The sequence below is a fragment of the Pleuronectes platessa genome, chromosome 2, assembly GCF_947347685.1.
Source record: "Pleuronectes platessa chromosome 2, fPlePla1.1, whole genome shotgun sequence".
NCBI lineage: Eukaryota > Metazoa > Chordata > Actinopteri > Pleuronectiformes > Pleuronectidae > Pleuronectes > Pleuronectes platessa.
Genome location: NC_070627.1, coordinates 12,820,616 through 12,834,137, shown reverse-complemented (window position 1 = coordinate 12,834,137; position 13,522 = coordinate 12,820,616). Strand labels below are relative to the sequence as shown.

General features: G+C 39.3%; 1 protein-coding gene across 1 annotated transcript; it reads left to right on the top strand.

Moving 5' to 3' along the window:
* The first annotated feature begins 8,945 nt into the window (after nt 1-8,945).
* On the top strand, nt 8,946-13,137 carry srsf3a (serine and arginine rich splicing factor 3a). Its single transcript, XM_053445994.1, has 7 exons — nt 8,946-9,086; nt 9,923-9,967; nt 10,239-10,449; nt 10,537-10,695; nt 12,501-12,539; nt 12,615-12,701; nt 12,791-13,137. The coding sequence occupies exons 2-7, from the start codon at nt 9,961-9,963 to the stop codon at nt 12,816-12,818; spliced, it is 531 nt and encodes a 176-aa protein (XP_053301969.1). The 5' UTR covers nt 8,946-9,086; nt 9,923-9,960; the 3' UTR covers nt 12,819-13,137.
* Nucleotides 13,138-13,522: the final 385 nt, after the last annotated feature.

The following is a 13,522-nucleotide window of genomic DNA, read 5'->3' as shown; positions in this document are numbered from 1 at the left end:
GCTGTACTGTAGCTTGTACCGCTGCCGCTGTTGATGAGAACACTGTGTTCCAATAGACACCCTGACCTGTAACCCGTTCCGTGCCGAGCCAGGCCGGGGGAGGGAACAGGCTGTACCGCAGCAGGCTGTCCTCTCTCTCTCTCTCTACCTCTACCTCTACCTCTCCCTCTCTCAACACGTATCGTGTGCGTGTGTTCTTGTGTGTGTATGTTTGCGAAATGAAAGCTAACTTCGCTTCCCTGTAGCACGCGCTCCGAGACGGATGTGTGTCCATGTCGAGTCGGTTAAAAAAAAAAAAAAGAGAGACAAGAAAAAGATAAGAGAAGAAAAACCGCCTTTTATTTTTATGTGTGTTTTATGTGATTGTTTACCGGATGTTGTTGTGGTTTAAGCTCAGTCGCTTTGATGTTCGTGTGACTTGCTCACAGGAAGGGATTGTGTTTTAACAAATGTGCATGAATGCTTTTTTCTATTCGGCGATGTATATTATTTTGTCTTTTCTTTTCTTTTTTTTACTGTGGGATGATTCGTCATGTTTTCCCAAACAACATGTGTTTACGTGACTGCGGTTCTCACAAATATTCATCTATTTCATGTGAGAGAAGCAACGTTATAATGGAAGACAAAGTACGAGTCATAAGTTTTGACCATATTTAGTGTCAAATAAATAAAATAAAGATCTGATATTTTTTTAGATCTCGTTTGATAGTTGCCCACTCGCAGTGACTCACAGTGTAGATCCCTGTTTAACTGTGTCAACGTGTTACATGGCTAATTTAAGTAAAACTCCTGTCACATGCAGTAACCCTTTCCTGCATTATTAGTATGGTATAATCTAATACATTTCATAAGCTCTTATTTTGCTAATCAAATATAACCCTGCAAATAAACAGGGACAGCTACTATGCAGCAAAAGATGCATCTCTCTGAAATGTAATTAAAATGTAAATACACAAGCAAATTGCCAGTGTGTCAAGTACAAGTACAGTATTTAAATACAATCTTCAAGTAAATGTCTTTAGTTACTTATACCTAACCTGTTATTATAGCCAATCAATGCTGCGATATCACAGTAGTCTGCTTGAAAGTACAAATAATCATGGAAAGTATTACCCTCTGCATGGTCCTTGTCGAAGGGACATCTTGAAGTAATATAGGTCAGAGGTGGAGTTATGGTAAATCTGTTATGTTAGGAAGTATCATACATTGTGTTATATTTTAGCTCTTCATTTGCAAATTAAATGCTAATATGCAACAGTGTTAGTGAAACAAATATTAATTTTATTGCCTCCTGTCAGAAAAGGCCAGTGGAAAAGAACCTCTCAATCACCTGATGTATATTCATTTAATACAGTTTTGTGTGTGTGTGTATCTTCCTAAGTAAGTCCCAGGGTTAGTATTTGGCTGAGTAACTTGTAGGCTCAGGTTTGCCTTGCACTGTTGTTCGCACACAGAGTTGAGATGTTTCTATGTGTGAAAATCCATGTCCAGAATCTCTTTGATGAAATCACACGTTCACTAAAATGAAACATATAGTTAGGGTCAATGTGCAAAAGCAGCTGAAATTCCCGTAAAAGTCATAAAAGACTTTTTACGGCTTTGCCTTTGTGCTATTGTGGTCAGAGGATGCTGGCTCCGCGTGTTATCATGTGCATGTGCAATATTTGCAGTACAGGATGTTTTATGGCAGCTGTGCGTATTTATGTCCCTCATACTTTTGAAATATAATGTTGAAAAACCTTAAGACGTGGTACAAATTCTTGGTGTGAGCGCCTGACAGTAGAGTCGTTAAGATTCGGCCTGTTCCCTGTTGTTGGTGCTCAGCCGAGTCCGTGTAGCAGATCTCTAGTGGGTAAATCCCACAATCAGAGGCGGTGAGGACACTGTCTGACCACACGTCTGGCAGACGGCCATGGAGCCTGTGAAGGGAACATGATGATCCCGTTAATTATAAAGGTGACATAACAACACAAGTGAACCTGATTCTGCAGACCCGCAGGGATGTTGTCTGAGTAATCTTATCTGTGCAACCACTTATTGGAAGAAAGTAGGTTTCATAAACACACACTCTCATATCAGATCACTTCATTCACAGTCAAAGCTAAAGTAGCACAGACACGGAGCAGCCGTGGCCGTGTCATGCAAAAAAGCAGCCAGCCCTCGTCATGCACCTCCACCCACCTGAAGCTTTTAACAGTAAATACACAGACTTTTTTTTCTTTTTACTTGGAACTCGCTAAAAACAGTTGCCTCCATCTCAGGCAGGGACATGTTTGTTTTCTCAAACCCTGGTCTGAACTGCGGTGTCCTGGTAGCTTTGTTGGCACTTCGTCCCGCATGTGGACAAATGTGAACACAAGTGACCTGAGCTGAACTCACACGTATGAATAGATTTCTGTATTGACACACGGCCTGAGCTGTTGTCTTCCTTCCTGAAACACTGTGAGCATCTTGTTTCGGTTCCAGTGAAAGCCGCAGTCTAGTAGAGAACTATTAGCTAAATCAACTATCACAAAGACTATAATGAACATGTTTAGCAAATATATATATATGTACATAGATTTGTACTGTTTAACTTGGCTTCGGGGCAACTTACTTCTTCTTGTAAAAGACTATATATTAGTTTTTTCAACAAAACAAAAAACTCTTGTATTCTTTCTTATAATAAACCAATTTACAGTTGGCACTATTCATATTTGCCTGCACACATTTACAGAACTTTGTATGTAGTATTAAAAAATCTAACAGGCAGCTGCAAGAGTGCGTCTGTCTGAATGAGTGTCTTGGTGTAACCAGAAGCACGCGGGTGAGTTCATGCAGGGATACAGGCTGCACAGTCATCAGGAAGTGAAACAGAACAGAATGTGCTGTACTAATCTGATTGAAAAACACTGCCCTGAGTGGATGCATGAAAAAAAAAAAAAAGGATGTTTCATTTACAACAGCTAAAAGGGGAATCGTACGACAGTATGGGGGGTGGGGGTGGGGGGGGGGTGGGGTACATTCAAAAGAAAACAAACTGAGCTTTAACTCTTCATTTGTTGTTTTAGAAAAGACCGGTGGTGGAAAATAAGGCAGCAGACTCACACATGCGGCCTGCGACTGAAAATAAAGCTGAGCAACATAATGCTCTTTGTTTGTGTTCTAGGCATCCTTGTTACGTACATGGGAGTAATCTCCTGAGTGATCCCTTTCATCCGTGAACTTTTGCCCCCCTTGAAGTAAGAGTTCTTTACCGCTGTGTCTGCCAAGGACCCTAAATAAATGATTCCTCGCCTCTGCTGATGAGGAAAAACACCTTGAACCCGGAACTACCAGGAGGAACCTCTTAATCACATCAGCTTGAATGTTAAATGATTCTATTGTATTACCAAAACGGGCTTTTCCCCCCTTTAATCAGTTATGATGACTTTATAAAAAGCTGGCTAATCAGATAAATGATTGAACAGATGTCAGAGGGGAAAGGGGTATTTAGATTAGTTTACACAAGTCATTGCAGCAATAAAACACTGTAGAATACATAAAATAAAGTCGATGTATTACCCTCGAAGTAAAACTATCTTGAGAAAATGCACTTAATATCTAAAAATAAAATGACCATTAAAAAGTAGAATGCCCTCTACAGTGTTATTATATGATATGGTATTGGATTATTACTGAGAACTCATAATCATCTGTAATCCATTTAGAAACTCAGTCTGCAAAGTAGCGACTAAGTATAGTTTTCACGTAGCGGCATCCTGTAGTAATGGGTTTGAAGTATGTATTTCTCTCTGAAATGTAATTAATCAGATGTATTAAGTGAGAGAGAAGTTTTGAATTTAAGGACATTGCTTGAGTAAATGCACTTAGATTCAGACCACAGTCGTTGAAATCCACTAAGTGGTCTTAGAAATAACAGAGGCCTGTGTTCATATATAAATGTCATTTGACGTCATATTTCATTTTATTCGCTCCCCTCCCCCCACACACACGACTGCAATTTGAATCCTTGGCACTGGATCACTCTTGTGGACACACAGTTAGATTAAAGGGGTGAAAGACTTCCAGATGTGGGGCTCCTCCTGTCTCGATAGCTTTATGTATCTTTCTGACATTTCTTTCCATTTGGGCTACAGTTCAAACACTAACATTATTTCACTCCGTATTTTTATTCTACTTTATCTGTAATGTTTTGTTTGTATATTACTGGACACCACGTAACAATTTTTCATGACCTTGACGTAACTTTACAAATAATCGCAAATAAACATTATTTTGAAAGTTTACCCAGGAAACTGACACATGAATAAAGTCTGTACTTTCACACACATCATTGAGAAACACTGTTAAGTTACATGAATCTTCTCGGTAACTTCGATTATAAATGTGATGTAAAAAGAACACAATGGTTTCCTTCAATAGTTTTTCAGCTTCATCACAAACTACTTCCTGCAAAATAATCATATACAATAATATGATATTATAAAATACTAAAACAGTCGAATGAGCATATCTCTGAAAAATTAGCACTGTGGAGGAAGGATTTGTACAAGGGCCTATTACATTAGACTGCATAGTTTTCACTGGATGCACCTAATAAACAGTTAAGCTAAGTGTATGTATTTACTCATTAACGATACACCAGAAACAACTTTTTTACTACTATTATTAGTATTATTATTAGAAGTAGTAGTATAGCGGTAGTAGTGATTGTATTATTTAAATGTTCTTGATTTATTTATTCATTTGTTTATTTTTTTGAACAATAATAAACTGGATCACTTCTTTCCTTCCTGCAGAAACACCTCAATCTAACTTGTGTTAATAGGGGTGATTATCCTTCATTAAATGAGCTGGTGACTGTTACAGGGAGCAAGTAGCAATTACATCTGTCATGTCAAACAATCGTTAATCACTGAGACGTGTTTATGACTAATTGCTCGGATTCAATTTTCAATGCACACAATTACAGTTAGAACTCTGTCCAAAAAATGTCAGGAAATAGCTAAACAATAACTACACACAACGCTGCGGGAAAATGTGGTTTACATAAGACATTTTGAGATTCAGGTCGACTGCATCACTACTTTGATCATAAATTTGATCACGGATAAAAGAAATCGGAGTTCAGAGCTGGTGTAACGACAAACTATTTATCTTCAAGTGTTTGCACTGCACGTGTACTGAGAGGCCGGGTTCATGGTCAAAGAGGCATAAAAATGTCCGTACTTAAATTTTTCCTCTGCTCAGCACTACTTCTTGAACGTGTCTCTGTGCAGGAAGCGTGTGTAGTGTATCTGACCACATATCTCAACAGTTACAAGGGGTCGTTTGTGGTGTCGCTTGTCTACAATTGAGCAATAACCCTCCAGCACTGTTGATTTAATTTAGTTCCAGAACAACCTAAATGGCTGACGGTAAATGTTTTCTGTTTTTAAGGTCAAAACTGCACAATGAAAGTTTGTATTTCATGTCAACAATAAACATCAAATTATGAAATGCCATACTGTCTGTACTGGCAGGTAAGTACATGATGCAATATGAATGTGCAATACGGGTTGGTTTTATCTTTTGTGATATTTTATTTCAACATGTGCACTGGCAAGGGTAGCCGTCCAATTTGGTTGTACTTGACTTAATGACAATGAAGGATTCAAATCTTTCTTCAGTAAAATTACAAAAAAAGAGGAATATTTTATATTTATATTTAAATGGATATATTTACCTAATGTAAATGAATAAAAGTACCAGCGGTGTTGAAATTTAACAAAGTACAATTATTTCATTACTGCACCAAAGAAAATGTTTCACGTATCTATACTTAGATTTATTTTCAGGTTCTCACTGGTGAAGAAACATTCAAATGGATTTGGTAAACTACTCCACGAACTCAGCCATGACGATGTAGTAGACCATTGCAAAAGGTCACACACTGCGTGTACTTTAACTATTGATAGTTGTATATATGTATATTCAAAAACACAAAAACACAAACTTACTTTTACTCAAGTAGAAAATGTATTGTGGCAACTTTTACTTGAGTACTTTTTTTTTTATTTGTACTTTCACTAAAGTAAAATGTTTTATTACTATCATCATTGCAAATCAGTAGTACTTTTCTTAATTTCCCTCTTTACAGCTTGTTACAGTTTATATCCCCGATATATATTTTTTTCTTTACGTGACCGTACCTGTAGGTGCTGTAACTCTGAAATCTTCACTCAGGTTTAATAATGTACTCCACTGTATCTGTCTTTCTACATGTCCATAAACAGACTTCTGTGGATGGAGGTGCTGATGGAGATGGGAGGCAATGTGCATGATCAATTTAAGTGGCTGACTTTTCGGGGGACGGGGATGGTGTAAGCTGAATGATTATGATTATTACAGCCGATGCCAGATCAGAAGCAGGCCGAGACACGATGTAAAATTCCCTCTTATGTGCGGGATAACTTTCCCAAATTACAGCATAGTCGGGCTGCTGAGTCACTATTTTTGAAGGTATAGTGATCTTTTGTCTCTCTAAATAGTGATTTAGAAATGACTTTAATGGAGTTCTCCCGATACCAAAAATTGTGGAATCTAATATTCTAGGCTTATAGATATGTGTCTTCTTCAAGCTAAGCGCTTCACCACCTCATCATGGAATCAACACAAGCCACAGGTGGGCCAACTGATGAGAGATATGGGAAAAATGCTGCATTATGGACATTATATATGTTCTGAAATGAAAGAGTCAAGCAAGTTTTTTATTTTGATCTGGACTCCCTTTATACATTTTTTAAATTATAATGATAGGTCCTATGCGCTAGCTAGGGGATGTCGATAGCGGTGAATAAGGTTGCCTTTTTTTCAATTTATTTTAATCCTATCCTTTTCTGCTTTCTCTCCTTTGGTTTTTCCTTTTTGTGCATATACAGTGCCTTGCATAAGTATTCACCCCCCTTGGACTTTTTCCCATTATGTACTGTTACTAACTGGAATTCAAATAGACTTAAATAAACTTTTTCCCGTTTGATCAACAAAACATGCATAGTACTTTGGAGGTGCAAAATAAATTTTATTGTGACACAAACAATAATGAGAACAAAAAAGTTGACATCTGTTGGGTGCATAAGTATTCACCCCCCTGTGTCAATACTTGGTAGAACCCCCTTTCGCTGCTATTACAGCTGCAAGTCTTTTGGGGTATGTCTCTACCAGCTTTGCACATCTAGAGATGGAAAGGTTTGTCCATTCTTCTTGGCAAAAAAGATGAAACTCAGTCAGATCGGATGGAGACCGTCTGTGAACCGCAATCTTCAAGTCTTGCCATAGATTCTCTATTGGATTGAGGTCTGGGCTTTGACTGGGCCATTTTAAGACATTAACATTCTTTAATCCAAACCATTCCTTTGTAGCTCTGGCTGTATGTTTAGGGTCATTGTCCTGCTGGAAGATGAACCTCCGCCCCAGTCTCAAGTCTTTTGCAGACTGCATCAGATTTTCTTCAAGGATTTCCCTGTATTTGGCTCCATCCATCTTTCCCTCTATTCTGACCAGTTTCCCTGTACCTGCTGAAGAGAAGCATCCCCACAGCATGATGCTACCACCACCATGTTTCACTGTTGAGATGGTGTGCTCAGGGTGATGGGCAGTGTTGGGTTTTCGCCACACATAGCGTTTTGCATTGAGGCCAAAAAGTTCAATTTTGGTCTCATCTGACCAGAGCACCTTCTTCCACATGTTTCCAACATGTCCAACATGGCTTCTGGCAAACTCCAAACGGGATTTTTTATGGATCCCTTTCAACAATGGCTTTCTTCTTGCCACTCTTCCATAAAGGCCAGATTTGTGGAGTAGACGACTAATAGTTGTCCTGTGGACAGATTCTCCCACCTCAGCTGTGGATCTCTGCAACTCCTCCAGAGTAACCATGGGCCTCCTGGTTGCTTCTCTGATTAATTTTCTCCTTGTCCGACTCTTCAGTTTGGGTGGACGGCCTCCTCTTGGTAGGTTTGCGGTTGTGCCATATTCTTTCCATTTTCATCTTTCAAAGCTCTGGATATTTTTTTATAACCTAACCCTGCTTCATATTTCTCCACAACTTTATCCCTGACCTGTTTGGTGAGCTCCTTGGTCTTCATGATGCTGTTTGTTCAGTAATGATCTCCAACAAACTCTGAGTCCGTCACAGAACAGGTGTATTTATACTGAGATTAAATTGCAGACAGGTGGACCCTATTTACTAATTATGTGACTTGCAAATGTGACTTGTGAATGCAATTGGTCGCACCAGATCTTTGTTAGGGGTTTCACAGTAAAGGGGGTGAATACATATGCACTCAACACTTTTCAGATTTTTATTTGTAAATAATTGTAAAATCCATGTAATATTTCCCCCCACTTCCAAATGATGCACTATTTTGTGTTGGTCCATTACATAAACTCACGATGAAATAAATTTTAATCTGTGGTTATACCATGACAAAATGTAGAAAAGTCCAAAGGGGGTGAATACTTATGCAAGGCACTGTAAGTATACGGTATGTGCATGTATATATGTATGTGTGTGTAGGTATATATAGAGATATATATCTATATCTCTATATAGAGAGAGATATAGAGGGGATGATGTATATTGTGGTCTTCCATGTGATAAATTTTGACATTATGTCGAAACAAACTAAATAGGTATTCCAGGCTTCAGCCATGCCTGCATTTACAAAACAACTTTGTAAAGGCTCTCTGGAGTTGCTGTTGTGCAGAGATTTTAAAGAATAGTTAAAAGACGTATACTTGTTTAAAACGATGTAACTACAGACATTTTTTCTCCAAGAGCACCTGCTCATAGTTGAACAGGATATTGAAGTTTACCCCTTTTTATACAGGCCATCTTACCCTGTGTTTACCGTATCGTGGTCCCGACTCTCCTTTCCCTGTACAGCAGGTGGCGCTCTCTGGCTGCTCCCGATCCGCCAATAAACACCGAGAAGAAGAGGACGGAAGTAGCGCAGTTGTGACTCTCTTCCGCCGGCGCTAACAACAAGTGAAGCTACCAGCAGCCGAACACGGAGGCGTGAGCTCTTCAGCCAACAGCGTCGTTTAGCTTTAGCTACTAAAAGGTGAGTTAAATGTGTTGAATATTTTAATCCGCTTGTTTCCATTGCTGTTCTTGTATCAGGTGTCGCCGGCTCAGTTTAATCGTAGACTCGGAAAGTAAATATCTTCAAAGCCGCGTCGTCGTGCTCGATGCTAAAGATGCTAGCTCTCACGCAAGGTCCCCATGGCTGCCACATTTTGACTTTAATGTTCGCGTCGTTGACGGTGCGGAGTGAATCCAGACTTTATACATATGCGGCACGTTACACACAACGCAATTGCGTATTCTGTGTAATGTGTACACGCACGGAAGTTGATTAAAAGGGCGAAAGCGACGTCCAACGTTACCCGGAACTCTTGGTACGCACAAGCTAACGACACCGCGCCACGGTACTTTTGTTTGCTAGCTAGCCTTAGCATTGGAGTGTGGCGCTAATGCTGACAGTCATTCGCTGAATCACAGCGTCACGCACGGTTCCCAGAGTTTTAGCAGCACTTTAGTTAAACCAGTACCGTCTAATAAAGAGTCACACGATGATAAGAGATGCTTATTTAACAATTTTTTTTTTTTTTTTTTAGAGGGAAGTGTTAAATGGCGCTGTCGATCAGTATTGAATCAAACGGGGTGTTTCTTTTGTTGATTAGTCTGGAGGCAAAATAAGAGACACGCCTATCGGCAGACTCCTACATACTCAATTGCTACCACAACCAACACCCTGCTCATAAAACGATGTGGACACGTCTGTTAAATGAACATGATATTATCATGCGGTATAATTTTGTGGTGTTTTATTAGCAGTCATAGGGATTCGACTGTGTACTGAGAGCACCGGCTGTAAATCTCCTTCTTTCGTTTCAGGTTCATCAAATTAATTTGAAGAGGATTGGTTTGGTGAAATGGGAGGTATGATCACGTATGACTTGATTCTTGTCACTCTGACTGAATCTTGCTTTCGGGTCCTTGAGATTTCCCCCTATATTTTGTTTAACTGAGGATGTTTGCTATCTTGACACATGTAATCTTAGCCATCAAGTCTTATGTTAAGTATAGTTTATAGATGAGCGTTATTATTCAATTGTACGTTTTTCCCCCCCTGGAGAAATGCCAACATTGCCCTTCTAACATCAAACGTGTGTGTTGTCTCCCTCCATGTTTTTGGTGTTCTTTGTTTCAGATCCTGCTCTAACCAGAGACTGTCCCCTTGACTGCAAGGTTTACGTCGGAAATCTGGGAAACAATGGAAACAAGACCGAATTAGAACGGGCTTTTGGTTACTATGGTCCTTTAAGAAGTGTTTGGGTCGCCAGGAATCCACCAGGTTTTGCTTTTGTAGAGTTTGAAGATCCCAGAGATGCAGCTGACGCTTGTAGAGAACTGGATGGAAGGTAATTCCTTTAGCACATATCTTAGTTGTGTGTTTAAGTGCTTATTTATTTTACTGGCCTTTCTAACTCATTAACTTTTTTGTTAAGAAACATGTGTGGCTGTAAAGTACGCGTCGAGTTGTCCACTGGGGAAAAGCGCTCTAGGAGCCGTGGTCCTCCTCCATCCTGGGGTAGTGGTGGAGGTGGTGGTGGTGGTAGACGCCCCCGTGATGATGCAAGACGACGTAGCCCTCCAGTCAGACGCAGGTAAGGGTTCCGCAGTTGTTAATTTATTTAAAATATGTTTAAGGTCTCATATGAAGAGTCAAGCAAAAATGACACAGCAGATTGACATTCTTCACACAGTGTAAATATTTGCTTTTGACTCCTTCAAAAAAATCTTATCCTACCTTAACTGGAGTGATGCTTTTCTTAAACCAAATTTCATTATTTCACCATCATCAGGTATTTATTTTCATTTGTTATTTGTGTCAATGTTGTGTTAGAAAGCCGAGTCTATTGGCAGCTTATATCAGCACTTGGCTGTTTATGAAGTGATGTTGAATTATGGGGACATCTTGAGATGCACAGTTAGTATTTCATCACCCATCTAACACTTTCATTGGTACTTTTAGAATCACTTTATGCAGGTGTAAATTTTGTTTTCTTTGAGTTCAGTTGCCATCTATTAATAAAACTGAACCCCGTTGCAGAGTCACCACCACGCTTCTCACCATCTGAGTCAGTCAACTAGTCCTCTTTCAGCATCATGTGACTGCTGACCAGCGAGCCCCAATCAGCTTGGCTGGTGTTGTCACATGACCCAGGCGCACCGCCAGTCAGCAGGTTCCACCAACCTATTGGTTCCTGAGCATGCAGTTCCCAGCATCCTCCTCTTCTTCCTCCAACCTTAACCCAGTCGACAGCGGTCTACTTTATCAACCAATCAGCGTCTATACTCGTTCTATTCTTCACACAACTACCGTATCAACGGGATCAGCCCATGGCTTTCATCCCATCCCCCAGCTCCCCCCAAATAAGGCAGGGAAAATCATCAACAGCCACTCCCTTCAACCAGCCACCGAGCAACTTCATATCTCCAACATTTGCATCATGTGGCAAATCCTCTCTGCAATTCGACCTCCCTCACCATCAGTCTGGCGTCCTTGCGTCATTTCTATCTTGTCCAAATCCCCTAAAATAGTAAGTTTCTATTATCCTGCTCTTTTGTAGTTTTATGCTTAATCTATCTTTCAGCGCTGCTTGACAGTTTTCCCTCTGCAGTGATGTAATATTGAGCAATTTCAGTGCAGAGCTGCAAAATCGTAAGGTCAAAACTTGGTGTCATGGAACTTTGCTGTCAGTTAAAAAATTGCAATTTGCCAAAAATTTACTTAAATGGGCTGTTCAGTGTCTTCATGGCTCGACATTAAGCCACTTTGACTGAAATAAGTAGCACTTTGTATTTTGATAAAGGAAGCTCACTTTTGAATGGAAATTTCCTCCCACCTTGAGCACAGAGGTTTTTTTAATTAAAACTGGCATTTAAAATGTTACGGTTCAGGATTATTCTGTAGTGACGTTCAGTGTCAAATAATGTCAGTTACTACTGGTTTTGGTGAAAGTGAAAACAACCACAGGTACCATAGTTTCTCATCAGGTCAACTGAAGGAGTGTTTTCTACCATAATGGCTGTGTGCCTCAAGCATTGGTTAAAACCACTCTGAGTAATTGCAGAGATAATCTTAGAATGTGTCTTTCCTGCTTGACATAATTGTCCCAGGTAAGCCTTAATGTCGAGCCCTGACTTTGCTGCAGATTCTGAAATCTGGCTTCGTGATTTGAGCTCATTGGCCAAAGTTTCATTTTTAATGAGTTGATCTTGATGCATTTCATGGATGCAGATGATCCCTGTGTAAACAGAAGGAATTACGTGTAACCACGTTTCCATGTGCAACCCATGCCTCTTTAAAGGTTGAGAATATAAGAGGTTTCATTGCTGACAGGAAAGCATTGAATTCTAATTCTGTTGTAATTTTAATTTCATTATTTTTAATTCACCTACAAAATAGATCCCCGAAGAGGAGGAGCCTCAGCCGGAGTCGCAGCAGGTAACTATTTAACCCCAGTTTCTATTGAAAATGTGTGTTTTGTTGATTTAAATTAATTTTGGGTTTCCCCTCCAGGTCTGTTTCAAGAGACAGACGTAGATTCCGTTCTCTTTCCAGAGACAAGAATCGTAAGCACTCACGATCCATCTCACGGTCAAGGAGGTAAGTTTAAAAATGTTGTTTATACTTCAGCGTAGAATTGCTTAAAAAATGTCTCAATCATGTATTTATTCACTCTTTGTATTTTACAGTAATTCCCAGTCTAACGACAGGAAATGAAAACTTCAGAGGATTCGTCTGCAGGATCCTGCTATGGTTGTGGAAATACAACATTTTTATAGTCACGTTTTTCTTTTTAGATTTTGTTTGTCAGCTTGAAGCAGTTTAAGGTTAGCTTGTTACATTTGTTGTAATGGCAGTCTGTTAAATTGACGACAAAATTCTTTCTTTCCTTTTTTTGGTATCGAATTCACTGTTTACATGAATCAAAATTTTCTTACCCTGCATGTCATGAAATCAATTACTGGATTTAGTTTTAAGTTTCTATCCTGTTACTTTTTAACTGCCTAACTGAATTAAACTACATGTGACACTTTTATTTGTTGGTTTTCTTTTTCATGGCTGACCTTTAAATCAAAATTGGTAACTGTAATAATGCATCGCCAGTCAAAGGAGCATACTTTTTACCAGTGAAAAACACAGACTCTTAATTAGTGGTGTAAATACTGGGGCTGTAATATGCAGGTTAATCTTGAAAACAAAAAATTCTGCTGTGATTCTTTTTTTTTTATTATTACCTGTGTCACTCAGCAAAAGCATTTACTCTTATTATTTGCTTGATTCTCTGAAGTTCTGACAATATGTGCTGATGCAGTCAAACTTCTTGTTCAATAAATGTTTTCCAAGATCCAAAACTCCTGGCTGCTCATGCTTTTTAATGTTTGAACAGGTGCTTACTCTAAGTTTAAACTTTATGAAAATCT